At 41.1% G+C, this 17577-nt stretch overlaps 1 protein-coding gene across 2 annotated transcripts in view; it reads left to right on the top strand.

Annotated features, from left to right (window-relative positions):
• ric8b (RIC8 guanine nucleotide exchange factor B) overlaps positions 1-17577 on the top strand; it is a 59288-nt gene that overhangs the window by 24615 nt on the left and 17096 nt on the right. For both annotated transcript variants that reach the window (XM_072551790.1, XM_072551791.1), the window contains exons 5-9: positions 4343-4493; positions 7253-7348; positions 13605-13749; positions 15286-15430; positions 17368-17487. In XM_072551790.1, coding sequence (XP_072407891.1) covers positions 4343-4493; positions 7253-7348; positions 13605-13749; positions 15286-15430; positions 17368-17487 — 657 coding nt within the window. The remainder of the gene's footprint in view (positions 1-4342; positions 4494-7252; positions 7349-13604; positions 13750-15285; positions 15431-17367; positions 17488-17577) is intronic.

The raw sequence follows: 17577 nt of genomic DNA, 5'->3' as shown, positions 1-17577 counted from the left end.
AAGGAGCAAGACAGAGTAGTGAAGGCAGTCTGTAATGGAGGCAAAGATTCACTGCGGGCAGGACATCTGAAATGTTGTGAAGTTTTTTTAAGCTACAAAAATATGACATGCATATTGTTGTAAAACAAGATATTCTTTCACTTGAAACTGAATAGCAGTGGTTATGGGCTAGAATGCTAGTTATACAAGAAAACCGCTTACAGTTAAATAAGCACATCTTGTGTAGCACATTTGACAATGCAGTGATTTGGAGATTGGACCAGCAATTGTGAAGTCAAATTCCATCAAGGCAGGCTATGAAATTAAACTCGGTAAACCAGGTAACTTGTAGATCAGGAAAATAAATAAGTTGTTGTAGAAATTAAGTTGTTTTGCTCATGCCTTCATAATTCAGGGAACCTTTTGGCCTTACTGATTTTGCCTCGTGTTTTACACACTTGCAGCTCATAATACTCCATCAGTGTAAATGGAGAATAGCAGTAGTGGAAGGCAGCCCATCATCCCTAGGGGTAGGCAGTAAATAGTATCACTGCCACGTCTAATATAGTAATTGAAACTGTGCTCATTTCAATTATTTTACAACCACTCCTGGCATGCCAGGATGCACTGAGAATGCTGAATAGGAAATCCTATTGCCTGCCATTTCCCCTATCAGAAGACATCTGTGGACTACTTTTTAAAATTGACATTTAAAAGGTGAGGGAAATAAGTTGAGGCCAGGCACATCCAAAGGGGTAGAAAAATACACTTTAGTATCTGATCTGTCTGTTCACACTGTAATATGCTATAAGCATCAGCTTCAGATCAGCCTTCCAGTTTTTGCATGTGATAATGCAGCTCCCCTTGAAGTTGCTGAAGGTCTGAATGAAACCCAGAACGTATGATATTTACCTTATCCAAATTCCATAAAAGCTACTTCCTGTAAAATGCAAGCTACTTTAGTCACCGAGCAAAAAGAATTCAATCATGTACTGGCTTCAGCAGAGGTAAACTGACATTTACACGAGCATCTTGTCAACTGGTTGGACTGTTATCCACTCATGCTGCTCCTTAAATTCCACTAGTACTCAGTTCTACATCTCATGCATGCTCACAAATTATAAAGGGCAAGCCTAGTAACAAAACATTCAACACTGCTCTACTTTGCTTCTGGATGCTTGCCAACTCTCCCCTCAGTTCTCTCTAATCCTTTGCTCCCGTGAGTGCAGTAAAACCTCTGGTCCTATTGTTATCCTTTTCGTAAGCCTCAAGAACTCCACCTACAAACTTATCCCTGTACCCCTTTCTGCCAATCTTTCCTTTTTGCCGATGCAGCTATAATCTAGAGAAAGATCAGCTGCTCCCATCCTTCCAATTATTGCCATATGGAAATACAGAAATGTTCACGTGGGTGTTCTTGATGAGCTTTCTAATTTTCTGTCAGCTGTTATTCAGCTCAGCTTATTCATCAAGTACTAGCCAGAGCTATGAATGCCAATATGGCTTTGGAGTTGGGTTTAAAGCTCCTCTCTGGTGCCGAGAATCCTTTGAAGACATCTCTGTATCAAAGGAATCAAGTATTCTTTCTTCCTAGCCTTCAATGAACAGATAGCTTTCTTTGCATCTCTCAACTATACACAAGTGACCCAAGCTCTCCATCATATATGGGAGTGGAGATTATGTTCTTATCATGGAGTTCAGGTTTTGTGTTCAGACATTAGCTGTACAGTTGTTGATACAAGTATCAACCAGACTTTTACCTCTTGTATCGTGATTTCCACTTCTCTTCTGGTCCTCTATTTATCAACATTCTTGACCACACTATTATCTTTCCATGGAAGCTCATGTCAGTCTAAGAGGTGAATATTGCTGCCATATCTGGAGTAATTCCTGAAGCATCTCTGTCTTGTGCCTTTATTTGATACAGTACTTTGAATGAATTATTTCGCTTCGGCGTGAATTTTTTCTTTCATAACTGTGAACATTTCTCCTTTTAAATGTTCTAATTCATTTTGTTCAGTATTCAGTAATACAGTCTTGAAACTGGGAATTGTCATGCAGTTCTGACTTCAGTTTGTTGCCCATCAGGAGTACGGAAAGCTAAACTAGTGAAATTTGATCAATGCTCCTGGACTTGGACTTTAAAAGTCATTTCAACTGCTCTGGTTTTCTACATGATAAGCTTTTGCCCTTTAACTCTGTTTTTGTTTACATCATAAGGGAGCTGTTCTTTTCAAAACTTAGTATTTGTATTTGACTTTTATTTTTAGTAAGATTAATTTGAATATTTTGAACAGATGATATCAAGAATTGTCATGCTCGCTATCTATATATGTGACCTGTATTATGATTGGTGGGGTGGGGGCTTCATAGTGTGGGAGTTAAGCAATTTTTAAAAATCAGTTTTACTCTCCTATTTCTCTTTTAATTCAGCTCACTAGTTACTGGATTTTGAATATAATTGTGAAGAACTGTGCATCCATACAGTCTCACTTCATAATAAACTAAAAATAAATAAATTACAAATTAGGCCCTCATTTAAAACAACATGCGCAAGACAAATTCACTAGTCTGCAGTTGGCCGAGGAGAACTGCAAGTCAGAAGCTCCCTCTTTTGGAATGCGTGAAAGCTCTGATTTGTTACTGAGTTGAACGTAGCCAGCTGACTGATCTGTGTCAGTGTGCACACATTGTGGATGGGTTATGAGAAGTGACTGATCTGTCTGTGTGCACACATTGTAGACAGGTTAGGAGAAGTGACTGGAAGTGTCAAGAGCTTTATTCAGTGTATTGGTCAGGAGGGGGCTGAGAGCTGAGGGGGTGAGTGTCATCCAAGGATGATTAATGGGCTCTGTAGGGTGTAATAAGGGCTAATATATGCTCCATACCAATGTGTATTTCTACCTCCTGGGGGAAGAATGCTGATGACTTTGTATAGACCTGTTTATGGTGGCAGACTTGGTGGAAGCTGAGGAATTTCATACCCTTTTCTGTAAATAAAACTGTCAGTGGAGTGACAGAGATCAGAAAGTCAGGCATCTATTGCTGAAAAGAATAGCTGAAACACAGTGATCCATAAAATTAAGTTTAAAGGTATTGGAGAAACTTCTTTGCATACTACTGCATGAAAGGGGACCTCACAGCGGAAAAGAGTGCACACTCAGGAACTGCAAGGAGGCAGATTCTGGATCAGACACCTCAACCTCTGCTAGTTTAAAAGATCAGAAAATGAATAAAACGTTTAGAAGACCAAACAAATTCCTTCCACAGGAGTTACTGGAGGTAGCATTGGGTAAGTGCTACTGAGTACATGGATTACATTATACAACTGTTTGTGAAAGCTGAGTCAGTGCTCGTAATCAGAATAACCTTTCCTCATTTCTGTGTGTCTGACACTGTACCCTGGTGTTGGAACATATAGTTTTTCAAGAGAATCTTACTACAAATTGCCTGCATTGTAACATTTTCTGTCCAAGTAGTTCATCAGCATGTAATTCTTGGCATGTTTAAAATTGTGATGTTTTGCCATATAATGCACTTGTGACTTCTGGTTTTACCTGGGGTAAGGTTTGCAATAATCCTTTGTGATGCTGTCAAAGATGATAATACGAGTGTTACCTGCGAACCTCCAAAGTACAGTGTGGATGGATAGTGCTTTGATGGGGAATAGAATACCGTCTTAAAGAGTACAGAAGTCAGGTGTAGAATGGAACAAGAATTTGGAGTGTTTGGTTTTCACATCTTCAATAAAATAATGTTTATATGGGCTTGTAAATTTGTGTTTGTTCTCTTGATCACCAAATTTCAGTCAATTTTCTTCAGCTGTCCTTTAAATGTTGGGGATTTTCCCTGTGGCAAGTTGCAGATGCAAAACTGATGACATGTTCAAGACCCACACGTGTAAATAGTTCTTGCTGCACACTGATGTGAGAAACCAAAATCCAGCTGGTGGTGTAAAGAAGCAGATTGCTTTGCTTTGTATCTACAAACAATCAGCATCTCAATGAGCTGTATCCATTTTGTGTGATAACTTTATTTCCTTTTTCTTTATAATAACAAGGTTATGGCTACACTTGCCAGCCTCTTCCCTTTCTGTCCAAGAGCGATGTTTTCTTTGCATGGTATAAGAAAGGCTTGTGTCTAGAACCAGTGAGTGTAAGAGAATGACATGACTGTGGATCGGAGTTTAGGGGAGGGGTTTTCCATCTTGAGAAGTTAGTGCATTGCAGGTAAGAAGTACATGCACAGAGATAAATTGTGGGCAAGTCTTTTGTGGTTTTCTCACTAGTAAAAATGCAAGGACTGAAAATGTGAACTTCATAATTTTATGAAGTTAAAAGTCACAATTCTAATCTTCCTTCAGCCACACAGTCAATCTTTTGAACAACATTCCAGCATCAAGCCTTGATCTCCTCTTCAGCCCCAGCATCAAGTGTGGAACAGTTGAATACAACGGGAAGATGATGGATGCAGTTGAGGTTTTGCTGAGTTTCATGGAAAATCGAATAGACAAAGTAAGGCATGTTATTTTTTTAAAACAGCAAGTATGATGAGACAAGGAAGGTGATGTTGAGTATGGTGTTATACTGGTGCTGAGGGAGAGATTTCACACAGTCCACCTAAGCTAAGACCTGTTGCACAGTAAAGTCTTAATATCAGCTTGGGGGTCAATGATGTTGTTTGCAGCTTATATTTTGATAAAGTGACTACAACAATTAATCATACCAGTTATTTGGGGACAGTAAGGATATGATGAGCCAGTTGCATTTATCTGTAATTTTGATTTTTTTATTTAAAGCTGCACATAATATAAGATTCTGCATCTGTGAGAATTTCCCACCGGGGTTTTTAATAATGAATGTTTGAAATCCTCATTTATAATAGGAACTATGTATATGAATGTGATAAATTATAACCACAATCTCCATGCAAATGCAGTGCTATCACTGGTAGTGCAGTTTAATTAACACTGTGACAAATTTGCATTGAAGGTTTTCACTAGAAGGTACGACACCACTTAAGAAATATGAGCAGGAGTAACCATCTGATCCTAAGAAGCTGCACAGCCATTCAAATGATGATGGCTGATCCTCTGCAAACGCATTTGTCCTTCATCTTAAATGATGAGTCTGTTATTCTGAAGCTGTGCCCCTGCTTTGTCAAGGTTTCCACTGGCTGAAGAAAATCTCCCAGTCTCAGACATGGGCATTTATTTATGGAAAAGATGTGATGATGACAATTGCACTTTCTTGGCTCGATAATCCCCTAACTGTCAGCACCACTTTGCCGAAAGATTGCGCTTCATGTTGGACATGGGAAAGTGAAATTTACGTTGTGCAGTGAAGCACAACAGGAAATCTGAATCGGCAGCATGTTTTACATTTCTTTTAGCGTTCTTTTCTATGGATGTTGACTGTCAGTTGGGAAGAATCATGTGTCTCAGACTTCATAATGTCCTCGGAGAGTAATGGAACAACATCCATATCATTTTGCTGCCGATTTGCTGTGTCATGCTGCACCCAAGATCAGTGTCATCCCTAGAAAAATGAGGACTAGTATTTCATTTTAAATGTTACAGATTGCTTTGCAATCTCGCGCTGCAGATGATAGAATGTTGGTAATATTACAGATATGCACGTTCAGTTGCATCTGCTTTCTTAAAATGAAGCTGCTTCCCCTAATTAAATTTCAGGCACTTTACAGTGTGTTAGTTCTCTCACAATTGAGCAGACTTCTCTATGTAAATGAATATGCAGCTTTCTGACTACAGTCAAGATGAACCTTTCTATGGGACTGCAGTTTTGTTGGAACATTAACATTCTTTAATTTCCCACCACTCACTCGTTACCCTTCACAGTGTACTGAACTGCTTCAGCTATTGGCTTAAAATGTTGGAAACACTCAGCAGTTCAGGCAGAATCTGTGGAAGGAAAAATAAGATTTACATTTAAGTCGATGCTTTTAGTCAAAACTATTCATTGATCTGCTGATCTCTTCCTGTCACCTGGGATTACTATCCAGTCGACTTAGTTCTCACTCCACTCCTCCTCCACCTGATTTCCTAGAGCAATTCCAAGCAAGGGAATGGGGAAGGAATAGATAATCTTTTATTGATTTTCTCCAGCTGGATGCAAATTCTGGAATAGTAACTGCATAAAATGCAGTCTGTAAATTGCTTTGACTGGGGGGATGGGTTTGCCCCCTCAGTCGTACAACATCTGCAAAAACAGGCTGTAGAGAGGTACAGCTTCCAGACTGCGGATGCAATGGTAAATATGCGCCGGCTTGGAGGATTGAAATCATTGGGAGTCAAAATAGTCCTTTTCCAAACCTCCATCCAGTGAACAGTGCAGAAGAAACCCAAAGTGGAAAGTTTGGCTCCTGTGACATTAGAATGTTCATGAGTCTGGAACTTGCGTTGTGCTTACCCACCAATGGGAGATTTCCGGCAAGAGATTGTACTAACCCCAGTCCCTGTCCCTTATGATCAGTTAATTCCCTTTTCCCTCAAACACCAACAGTCTAGCACTGATGTGATAAAATTGCAAACTAATGGATTGAGGAAAGATTTTTTAATGCACCCATTTATCAGCTAGAGTCTGCTGCCTGCGAGTGTGTGAGAGAAGGTTCGGTAGTAACTTTCGAAGGAAGTTGGATAAATGTTTGGAGTCAAAAATATGTGGGGCTGCAGGGTATGGGACTTATTGAATAAAATGAGTCCTGAGTCAGGCAGAATGGTCTCTTCCTGTGCAGCATAATTCTGGAGCAAATTCTTGTTCCCTCAATGCTATTTGAGCTTATTTCCAACAAACAAATCTCTGTATAGAGTGAATTTTATGTATCTAACCTGTGCTATGTACGAGTTAAATTCAAATGTATTTGTTTTGCTGCTCCTTTTCTGAGAGTTCATCAATCTGAAGCATTAACTCTGTTTTCCTCTCTATAGATGCAGCCAGATATACTGAGTATTTCTATCATTTAAAGAGAAAAAATGAAAATTGATTTTTTTTTGACTTCTTTGATACAATATCTAGGTAACACTGCTGAGGTTTAGCGAACAACAACAACAAACTAAAATTATTGATGTTTTAATTTTGTTCCATATTTTAAGCCTGTTTATTAAAAGTTAGGTTTAGTGCTGAGACCAAGAAAGATAGAAAAAACAATCCGAGCAGTTCTTGAATATTGATATAAACATGAGGAAGGACTAAAACATACAGCTTATTCAATGATTTTTGTTTGTGATTTCGGATTTTTTTTAAATATTTAACAGGGGTCCAATTTAAAGGAAGGATTGACACCAGTTTTAAGTGTTCTTACAGAATGTTGCAGGGTGCACAGAGATATGAGAAAATATATCCGCTCACGGGTAAGGACTTGAAAACTTCATGAGGGAAAGAACGTGATTCATTCTTTTTTTTGTGGTAAAAGCTGCTAGAAATAAGTATTGAATGCCATCTTGTTGCCACCTGGATAATTTTATCTACATTGTTTATTATTTGGAAAGCTGGAAGGTGGACATGCATTTAAAATCTTCAAGAGCATCCCAGGGATGCATTTTTTTTCCCCAATTTAATGTTTGTCCATTGGATGAATGTGTCAATGTGGTGCATCCTTACTTGTCCAGGGGGTGGTCAATGGTCATATTTATGTGGAAAAAGTGAGGTCTGCAGATGCTGGAGATCAGAGTCGAGAACGTGGTGCTAGAAAAGCACAGCAGGTCAGGCAGCATCCGAGGAGCAGGAATTCCTGATGAAGGGCTTATACCCGAAACATTGATTCTCCTGCTCCTCAGATGCTGCCTGACCTGCTGTGCTTTCCCAGCAACACACTCTCAAGTCATATTTTTGTGGTCTGTATCACAAATACGTCACTTTGCCAGAATGTCAGGCTGTGCAAGGACAAGTCTGTTTCACTGCTTTGCCCCTTCTCCCTAACCTTTGAATTAACGGTCATATTTATGGGTGGCACGGTGGCACTGTGGTTAGCACTGCTCCCTCACAGCGCCTGAGACCCGGGTTCAATTCCCGCCTCAGGCGACTGACTGTGGAGTTTGCATGTTCTTCCCGTGTCTGCGTGGGTTTCTTCCGGGTGCTCCGGTTTTCTCCCACAATCCAAAAAAAATGTGCAGGTTAGGTGAATTGGCCGTGCTAAATTGCCCGTAGTGTTAGGTGCAGGGGTAAACATAGGGGAATGGGTCTGGGTGGGTGCGCTTCGGCGGGTCGGTGTGGACTTGTTGGGCCGAAGGGCCTGTTTCCACATTGTAAGTAATCTGATCTAATCTAATCTAATCTAATCTAACTCTCTCCAGATGATAATCCAATTCTGTTTTGAAAGTACTGATTTGTATTTGTCTCCAGACTACATTTATAAGTAGTGCATTCCAGATCCTGACCATTTGATACTTAGAGTCATAGAGATGTACAGCATGGAAACAGACCCTCCGGTCCAACTCGTCCATGCCGACCAGATATCCCAACCCAATCTAGTTACACCTGCCAGCACCCGGCCCTTGTCCCTCCAAACCCTTCCTATTCATATACCCATCCAAATGCCTCTTAAATGTTGTCATTGTACCAGCCTCCACCACATCCTCTGGGAGCTCATTCCATACATGTACGACTCTCTGCGTGAAAAAGTTGCCCTTTAGGTCTCTTTTATATCTTTCCCCTCTCACCCTAAACCTATCCCCTCTAGTTCTGGACTCCCCGACCCCAGAGAAAAGACTTTGTCTATTTATCCTATCCATGCCCCTCATAATTTTGTAAACCTCTATAAGATCACCCCTCAGCCTCCGATGATCCAGGGAAAACAGTCTCAGCCTGTTCAGCCTCTCCCTATAGCTCAAATCCTCCAATCCTGGCAACATCCTTGTAAATCTTTACTGAAACCTTTCAAGTTTCACAACATCTTTCCAATTGGAAGGAGACCAGAATTGCATGCAATGTTCCAACAGTGGCCTAACCAATGTCGTGAACAGCTGCAACATGACCTCCCAACTCCTGTACTCAATACTCTGACCAATAAAGGAAAGCATACCAAACGCCTTCTTCACTATCCTATCTACCTGTGACTCCACTTTCAAGGAGCTCTGAACCTGCACTCCAAGGTCTCTTTGTTCAGCAACACTCCCTAGGACCTAACCATTAAGTGTATAAGTCCTGCTAAGATTTGCTTTCCCAAAATGTACCACCTCACATTTGTATGAATTAAACTCCATCTGCCACTTCTCAGCTCATTGGCCCATCTGGTCAAGATCCTGTTGTAATCTGAGGTAACCCTCTTCGCTGCCCACTACACCTCCAATTTTGGTGTCATCTGCAAACTTACTAACTGTACCTCTTATGCTCGCATCTGAATCGTTTATGTAAATGACAAAAAGTAGAGGGCCCAGCACCGATCCTTGTGGCACTCCACTGGTCACAGGACTCCAGTCTGAAAAAGAACCCTCCACCACCTCCCTCTGTATTCTACCTTTGAGCCAGTTCTGTATCCAATGGCTAGTTCTCCCTATATTCCATGAGACCTAACATTGCTAATCAGTCTCCCATGGGGAACCTTGTCTAACGCCTTACTGAAGTCCATATAGAACACTCTGCCCTCATCAATTTTCTTTGTTACTTCTTCAAAAAACTCAATCATGATTTCCAATGCACAAAGCCACGTTGACTATCCCTAATCAGTCCTTGCCTTTCCAAATACATGTATATCCTGTCCCTCAGGATTCCCTCCAACAACTTGCCCACCACAGAGATCAGGCTCACCGGTCTATAGTTCCCTGACTTGTCTTTACCGCCCTTATTAAACAGTGGCACCACATTTGCCAACCTCCAGTCTTATGGCACCTCACCTGTGACTATCGATGATACAAATATCTCAGCAAGAGGCAGCAATCACTTCTCTAGCTTTCCACAGAGTTCTCGGGTACACCTGATCAGGTCCTGGGGATTTATCCACTTTTAACCATTTCAAGACATCCAGCACTTCCTCCTCTGTAAACTGGACATTTCGCAAGATGTCATCATCTATTTCCCTTCACTCTATATCTTCCATACCTTTTCCACAGTAAATACTGATGCAAAATATTCATTTAGTATCTCCCCCATTTTCTGCAGCTCCACACAAAGGCCATCTTGCTGATCTTTGAAGGGCCCTATTCTCTCCCTTGTTACCCTTTTGTCCTTAGTATATTTGTAAAAACCCTTTGGATTCTCCTTAATTCTGTTTGCCAAAGCTATCTCAGTCCCCTTTTTTGCCTTCCTGATTTCCCTCTTAAGTATACTCCTACTTCCTTTATACTCTTCTAAGGATTCACTCGATCTATCCTGTCTATACCTGACATAGTTTTCCTTCTTTTTCTTAACCAAACCCTCAATTTCTTTAGTCATCCAGCATTCCCTATACCTACCAGCCTTCCCTTTCACCCTAACAGGAATATACTTTCTCTAGATTCTCGTTATCTCATTTCTGAAGACTTCCCATTTTCTAGCTGTCCCTTTACCTGCGAACATCTGCCTCCAATCAGCTTTTGAAAGTTCTTGCCTAATACCATCAAAATTGGCCTTTTTTCAGTTTAGAACTCCAACTTTTAGATCTGGTCTATCCTTTTCCATCACTATTTTAAAACAAATAGAATTATAGTCACTGGTCCCAAAGTGCTCCCCGTCTGACACCTCAGTGACCTGCCCTGCCTTATTTCCCAAGAGTAGGTCAAGTTTTGAACCTTCTCTAGTAGGTACGTCCACATATGATTCAGAAAATTGTCTTTACGCACTTAAGAAATTTATGTCCATCTAAACCTTTAACACTGTGGCAGTCCCAGTCGATGTTTGGAAAGTTAAAATCCCCTACCATAACAACCCTATTTATTCTTACAGATAGCTGAGATCTCCTTACAAGTTTGTTTCTCAATTTCCCTCTGACTATTAGGGGGTCTATAATTCAATCCCAATAAGGTGATCATCCCTTTCTTATTTCTCAGTTCCACCCAAATAACTTCCTTGGATGTATTTCCGGGAATATCCTCCCTCAGCACAGCTGTAATGCTATCCCTTATCAAAAATGCCACTCCCTCTCCTCTCTTGCCTCCCTTTCTATCCTTCCTGTAGCATTTGTATCCTGGAACATTAAACTGCCAGTCCTGCCCATCCCTAATTCATGCTACTGTAATTGCTATGATATCCTAATCCCATGTTCCTAACCATGCCCTGAGTTCATCTGCCTTCCCCGTTCGGCCCCTTGCATTGAAATAAATGCAGTTTAATTTATTAGTCCTACCTTGTCCCTGACTGTTTGACTCACTTCTGTTCTCAACTGTACGAGTCTCAGATTGATCTCTTTCCTCACTATCTCCCTGGGTCCCCCCCCCCCCCCCCCCACCTTACTAGTTTAAATCCTCCCAAGCAGTTCTAGCAAATTTCCCTGCAGTATATTAGTCCACTTCCAATTTAGGTGCAATACCTCCTTCTTATACAAGTCACTTCTACCCCAAAAGAGGTTCCAATGATCCAAAAATGTGAATCCTTTTCCCATACACCAGCTCCTCAGCCATGCAGTCATCTGCTCTATCCTCCTACTCCGCCCTCACTAACTCGTAGCACTGGGAATAATCCAGATATTACTACCCTTAAGGACCTCCTTTTTAAATTTCTGTTTAACTCTCTGTAATCTCCCTTCAGAATCTCAACCTTTTCCTATATCGTTGGTTCCAGTGTGGACAATGACTTCTTGCTGGCCCCTCTCCCCCGTGAGAACATTCTGCACCCTCTCTGAGACATCTTTGATCCTGGCACCAGGGAAACAATACACCATTCTGCTTTTTCTCTGCTGGCCACAGAAATGTCTGTCTGTACCTTGGACTACGGAATCCCCTAACACAATTGATCTCTTGGAAGCCGACGTGCCCCTCGTAGCATTAGAGCCAGTCTCAATACCAGAAATTTGGCTGTTCGTTCTACGTTCCCTTGAGAATTCATCACCCCCTATATTTTCCAAAACAGCATACCTGTTTGAAATGGGTATATCCACAAAAGACTCCTGCCTTAGGTGCCTACCTCTCTTACCCTTCCTGGAGGTAGCCCATCTATGTGACTGTATCTGAGACTTTTCCCCCCCCCTTCCTATAACTGCCATCCATCACCTATTGTTGCAAATTCCTCATCGCTTCTATCTGTCTCTCCAACCGATCCACTTGATCTGATAAGATTCGCATCCAACAGCATTTATGGCAGATATAATCTGCAGTAACCCTTAAACTCTCTTTAAACTCCCAAATCTGACAAGAAGAACATATGACGGAAAGGCCATTTTTGCTCCTTTACAATCTAGACCCAGAAAATAACACTGCCTTATTCCTCTACAAAACACTGCACCAGGTTAAATTAATATCTGTGGCTTATTTTTTAAGTTTAATCAAGAGACTTAACTCCAAAAAACATATAATCAAGAAAGAACCCACTGTACTCACTAATACAGCCTTTCTCTTGGACAGACTTAAAACAACAATTAGCTTATCTGATTCTGTGTTGTGAACTTCACTCAAACCGGTTCCTCCAAGATTAGTTGTGAAATTCATTGTTTGTTAATTTTCCCAGATGCACTCCGATCTCTCTCTCTCTTTTTTTTTCCAAAGTTCCAAGACAATGCAACAGCATATAAAACAGTAATTGCTGCTCCTGGAATTCGAGGAAATCACCTCCAGCACCTAAAATACCTCAAAGAAAGGAGCAGCTCTTACAGCCAGAAATTTTTCCCATCCTCCATCTTTAAAAAGAGATTTTTTCCTTTTTTGTTCTTTTGCCAGCCCCTTTATACCTTTTTATGTTGTTCTTGATTTTTTTTCCAAGGAGAAAAATTTCTCTCTCTATCTAGAGTCTCATGGTTTTGAATCCCAACCCCCCTTCCCCCCCCCCCCCATCAAACCTCCATTCACTCTTTTCCAAGTGGATCAACCCCCAACTTGGCTCATCTGTCTACAAAGAATACAGCAATAAATGCAACCAAACTTCATATCACGCCTTTAGAATTTCTAGTTTTGAAATATTGTCCTCATGAAAATGAAATCAGTTTATTGAATCTGCAAACTATGAAATGAAAATCAAGTGAAGACAGACTAGGCAGAGAATATGGAGTCTTTATATATCAGCCATCACACATCTCCAAGTGCCCAGTTACACAACAACAGATGAGAATAATGGTGCAGAAATGCAAAGATGTTGGAACCCAGAGTTATACTTTCTGCTGTTTTAAGTAATATTAGAACTCCAAGCAGGACCTCCACTGCATGTATGAGAATTGTATTTGGTTTTTTTAAAATGTAATGAGCTATTAGTATAAATACAGATTCTTTTCTTAAAATTAATTTGTCAGTTATGCTTAATATCTGATTTAATTTAAATTGTTTGACATGCACTTAAACTGATATCACCGAGTGAGTGAGCTACCATTGATTTTAGTTGCAGTGAGTTTGTTTGTACTTTCACAGGATGGCATTGTCACTGGCTAGGCAAGCATTTGTTGCCCATTCTAATTACCATTGAGGGTTCTGACCGTGCGTGTTGAAAGTTATTCATGTACTCTAATGTGTCTCAGTATTTTCTAATCTGAAACCATTTTTACATTGGCAGGTCCTACCTCCTTTGAAAGATGTAAAGAATCGTCCGGAAATTGGCACCACTCTTCGAAATAAGCTGGTTCGCCTCATGACCCACATTGACACTGGAGTGAAACACACTTCAGCAGAGTTCCTGTTTGTACTGTGCAAAGAGAGTGGTGAGTAGTAGCCAGTCTTTTATTGTGGGAGGGGGCTCACAAATTTAGTTCCTGACCAACATGATATTGATTAGTAAATTTTATTAAACTGTGTGATGGAAGAGCAACATCTCGTCACAAACTATTTCTGAAAGTATTAAAATATACTGTGCATACTTTCAGCCAACTGCTTTCACTGAAAATATCGGATGTAAACTTATCACACTGTAATCACTCCCAGGATCACAGATTTTACATACAGGAGGCCACTTAGCCCATCCCGTCTGCACTGGCTCTTTCAATGATAAATTCAGTTACTGCCATTCCTCTGCCTTTTATCCACATTCTTCCTTTTCAGATAACAACCACTTGAACCTCTGCCTCTGCCACAATTTTAGGCAGTGAATTCCAGATCCTAGCAATTCACTCTGAAAAGTTTTATCTTCAAATCACCTTTGCTTCATTTACTGACTACTTTAAATCCATGCATTCTTGTTCTTGATCTTTCTGAATGGAAACAGTTTCTCCCAGGTGTCTTCGAATTTTTCTATACCACCAATGGTATATATGACTACAGTGCCTTGGTTTTACATAAGGTAATACAGCACCGATGGGTCATTTGGGCTATTCTGCGTGTGCCAGTTCTTTTAAAGACCTATCCATTTAAATCCCATTCACTTGCTCTTTCCCTCAGCCCTGAATCTCCTAGCTTCTCAAAATGCACTTAAGAAATGCTCTCAATTCTGTGGAGATGAGCGAGAGTTCCGAAGAAAGACCACTGGACCTGAAACGTTAACTCTGCTTTCTCTCCACAGGCGCTGTTGGACCTGCTGAGTTTTTCCAGCAATTTCTGTATTTGTTTCTGATGATCAGCTGCTGGTGGTTGATGGCTGTTCTGCTCTGCTTCAGTTTTTTGTGCCATGGAATCTTTTACATTGACTGGAGAATGATAAATGGAGCCTTAGTTAATGATTCAATAGAAAGATTGTATCACTGACTCTTGTAGCCAAGACTGACAGCTTGATTCCACCATGGAGCTTGAACACTGTTTTCTAGTTTAGTTTAAAGTGCTGCCAACTGAACCGAATTGACATTTTTAGTGATGTTGTTAAATGGCAAAACAAAAATCAATGCTTTGAGGAGAGATATTTAAACAATGGGCAATAAACCAGAACATACTTCCTGAAAGATTGATGGAAGAGGATTTTGTAGTAACTTTTGGATAAATACTTGCTGGTCTTCGGGAAAAGAACAGCAGAGTTGGACTAATTGGGTGGCTCTTTCAAGGAGACAGCACAGTCTTGTCGAGTAAAATGGTCTCCTGTAATTCATTTGATGAACAAATAAATTATTAGTTACTAATGGTATGGAAACCATATGAACTTTACCTTTCAAATGGTTTGCCTATGTGAAAGATAGTGGCAGTACAAAAACATTTCATTTACTGTCTTCATTCCAAACGATGACATCTTGTGCTAACTATTTCTTCATTTTATATTTGGAAAATGCATCTCCTGGGTGATGTATAACTTACTGGTGAATGTTGCACTCTTCCAGTTGATTGCTTATTAAAGTACACTGGCTATGGTAATGCTGCGGGGCTACTTGCTGCACACGGGCTACTGGCTGGAGGGAGAGGCGATGGTCAGTATTCTGAAGATGAGGATACTGATACCGAAGAGTACAAAAGTGTCAAATCTTTGTAAGTTTCTTCTCAAACTGGCACGATAATGTAAGTACTTTGAAGCCTTTGTGCGAGCAATATAAAAAGGACTGGTGGCTGGCACATCCATAGAGTCATAGAGATTGTAAAGCATGGAAACAGACTCTTCGGTCCAAACCGTCCATGCCGACTAGATATCCCAACCCAAACTAGTCCCACCAACCAGCACCGGGCTCGTATCCCTCCAAACCCTTCCTATTCATAAACCCATCCAAATGCCTCTTAAATGTTGCAATTGTACTAGCCTCCACCACTTCCTCTGGCAGCTCATTCCATACACGTACCACCCTCTGCATGAAAAAGTTGCCCCTTAGGTCTCTTTTATATCTTTCCCTTCTCACCTTAAACCTATGCCATCTAGTTATGGACTCCGCCACCCCAGGGGAAAGACTTTGCCTATTTACCCTATCCATGCCCCTCATAATTTTGTAAACCTCTATAAGGTCACCCCTCCGCCTCCGGTGCTCCAGGGAAAACATCCCCAGCCTGTTCAGTCTCTCCCTATAGCTCAAATCCTCCAACCCTGGCAACATCCTTGTAAATCTTTTCTGAACCCTTTCAAGTTTCACAACATCTTTCCGATAGGAAGGAGACCAGAATTGCACGCAATATTCCAACAGTGGCCTAACCAACAGCCGCAACATGACCTCCCAACTTCTGTACTCAATACTCTGACCATTAAAGGAAAGCATACCAAACACCTCCTTCACTCCTATCTACATGTGACTCCACTTTCAAGGAGCTATGAACCTGCACACCAAGGTCCCTTTGTTCAGCAACACTCCCTCGGACTTTACCATTAAGTGTATAAGTCCTGCTAAGATTTGCTTACCCAAAATGCAGCACCTCACATTTGTCTGAATTAAACTCCATCTGCCACTTCTCAGCCCATTGGCCCATCTGGTCAAGATCCTGTTGTAATCTGAAGTAACCCTCTTCGCTGTCCACTATACCTCCAATTTTGGTGTCATCTGCAAATTTACTAACTGTACCTCTTATGCTCGCATCCAAATCATTTATGTAAATGACAAAAAGTAGAGGGCCCAGCACTGATCCTTGTGGCACTCCACTGGTCACAGGCCTCCAGTCTGAAAAACAATACTTCACCACCACCCTCTGTCTTCTACCTTTGAGCCAGTTCTGTATCCAAATGGCTAGTCTCCCTGGATTCTGTGTGATCTGACCTTGCTAACCAGCCTCCCATGGGGAACCTTGTTGAACGCCTTACTGAAGTCCATATAGATCACATCTACTGCTCTGCCCTCATCAATCCTCTTTGTTACTTCTACAAAAACCTCAATCAAGTTTAGATTAGATTAGATTACTTAGTGTGGAAACAGGCCCTTCGGCCCAACAAGTCTGCACTGACCCGCCGAAGTGTAACCCACCCATAACCCTACATTTACCCCTTTACCTAACACTACGGGCAATTTAGCATGGCCAATTCACCTGACATGCACATCTTTGGACTGTGGGAGGAAACCGGAGCACCCGGAGGAAACCCACGCTGACACGGGGAGAATGTGCTGTGAGACATGATTTCCCATGTACAAAGCCATGTTGACTATCCCTAATCAGTCCTTGCCTTTCCAAATACATGTACATCCTGTCCCTCAGGATTCCCTCCAACAACTTGCCCACCACCGACATTAGGTTCACTGGTCTATAGTTCCCTGGCTTGTCCTTCCCACTCTTCTTAAACAGTGGCACCATGTTAGCCAACCTCCAGTCTTCCGGCACCTCGCGTGTGACTATCGATGACTATCCAGAAGAAAGTGGATGAAGATATCGACAGGGAAGGGAGCTGTTTTATTTCTGGTGCCATTTTAAGAAAATTAACCCTTGTGTTATTTGGAACCAAGTGCATGTAAGGTCAATTTGCTAGGTGGTGACTGTGTTTATCATTTGATTTCTAGTATCAACCCCATCACTGGTCATGTGGAAGATCCGATGCCCAATCCAATGGATGGAATGACAGAGGAACAGAAAGAGTATGAAGCGATGAAACTCGTCAATATGTTTGACAAGCTGTCCAGGTAACGTGATCATTTCTTCCTGATATTGCTGCTTAGAACACAAGGCAATATCAGGTTTTGTTCGTGGGTAAAAACCTAGTATCGGGGGAC

The sequence above is a fragment of the Chiloscyllium punctatum genome, chromosome 32 (genome assembly GCF_047496795.1).
Source record: "Chiloscyllium punctatum isolate Juve2018m chromosome 32, sChiPun1.3, whole genome shotgun sequence".
Lineage (NCBI taxonomy): Eukaryota > Metazoa > Chordata > Chondrichthyes > Orectolobiformes > Hemiscylliidae > Chiloscyllium > Chiloscyllium punctatum.
Note: the sequence above shows the minus strand (reverse complement) of the source record. Positions and strands in the feature narration are given on the sequence as shown.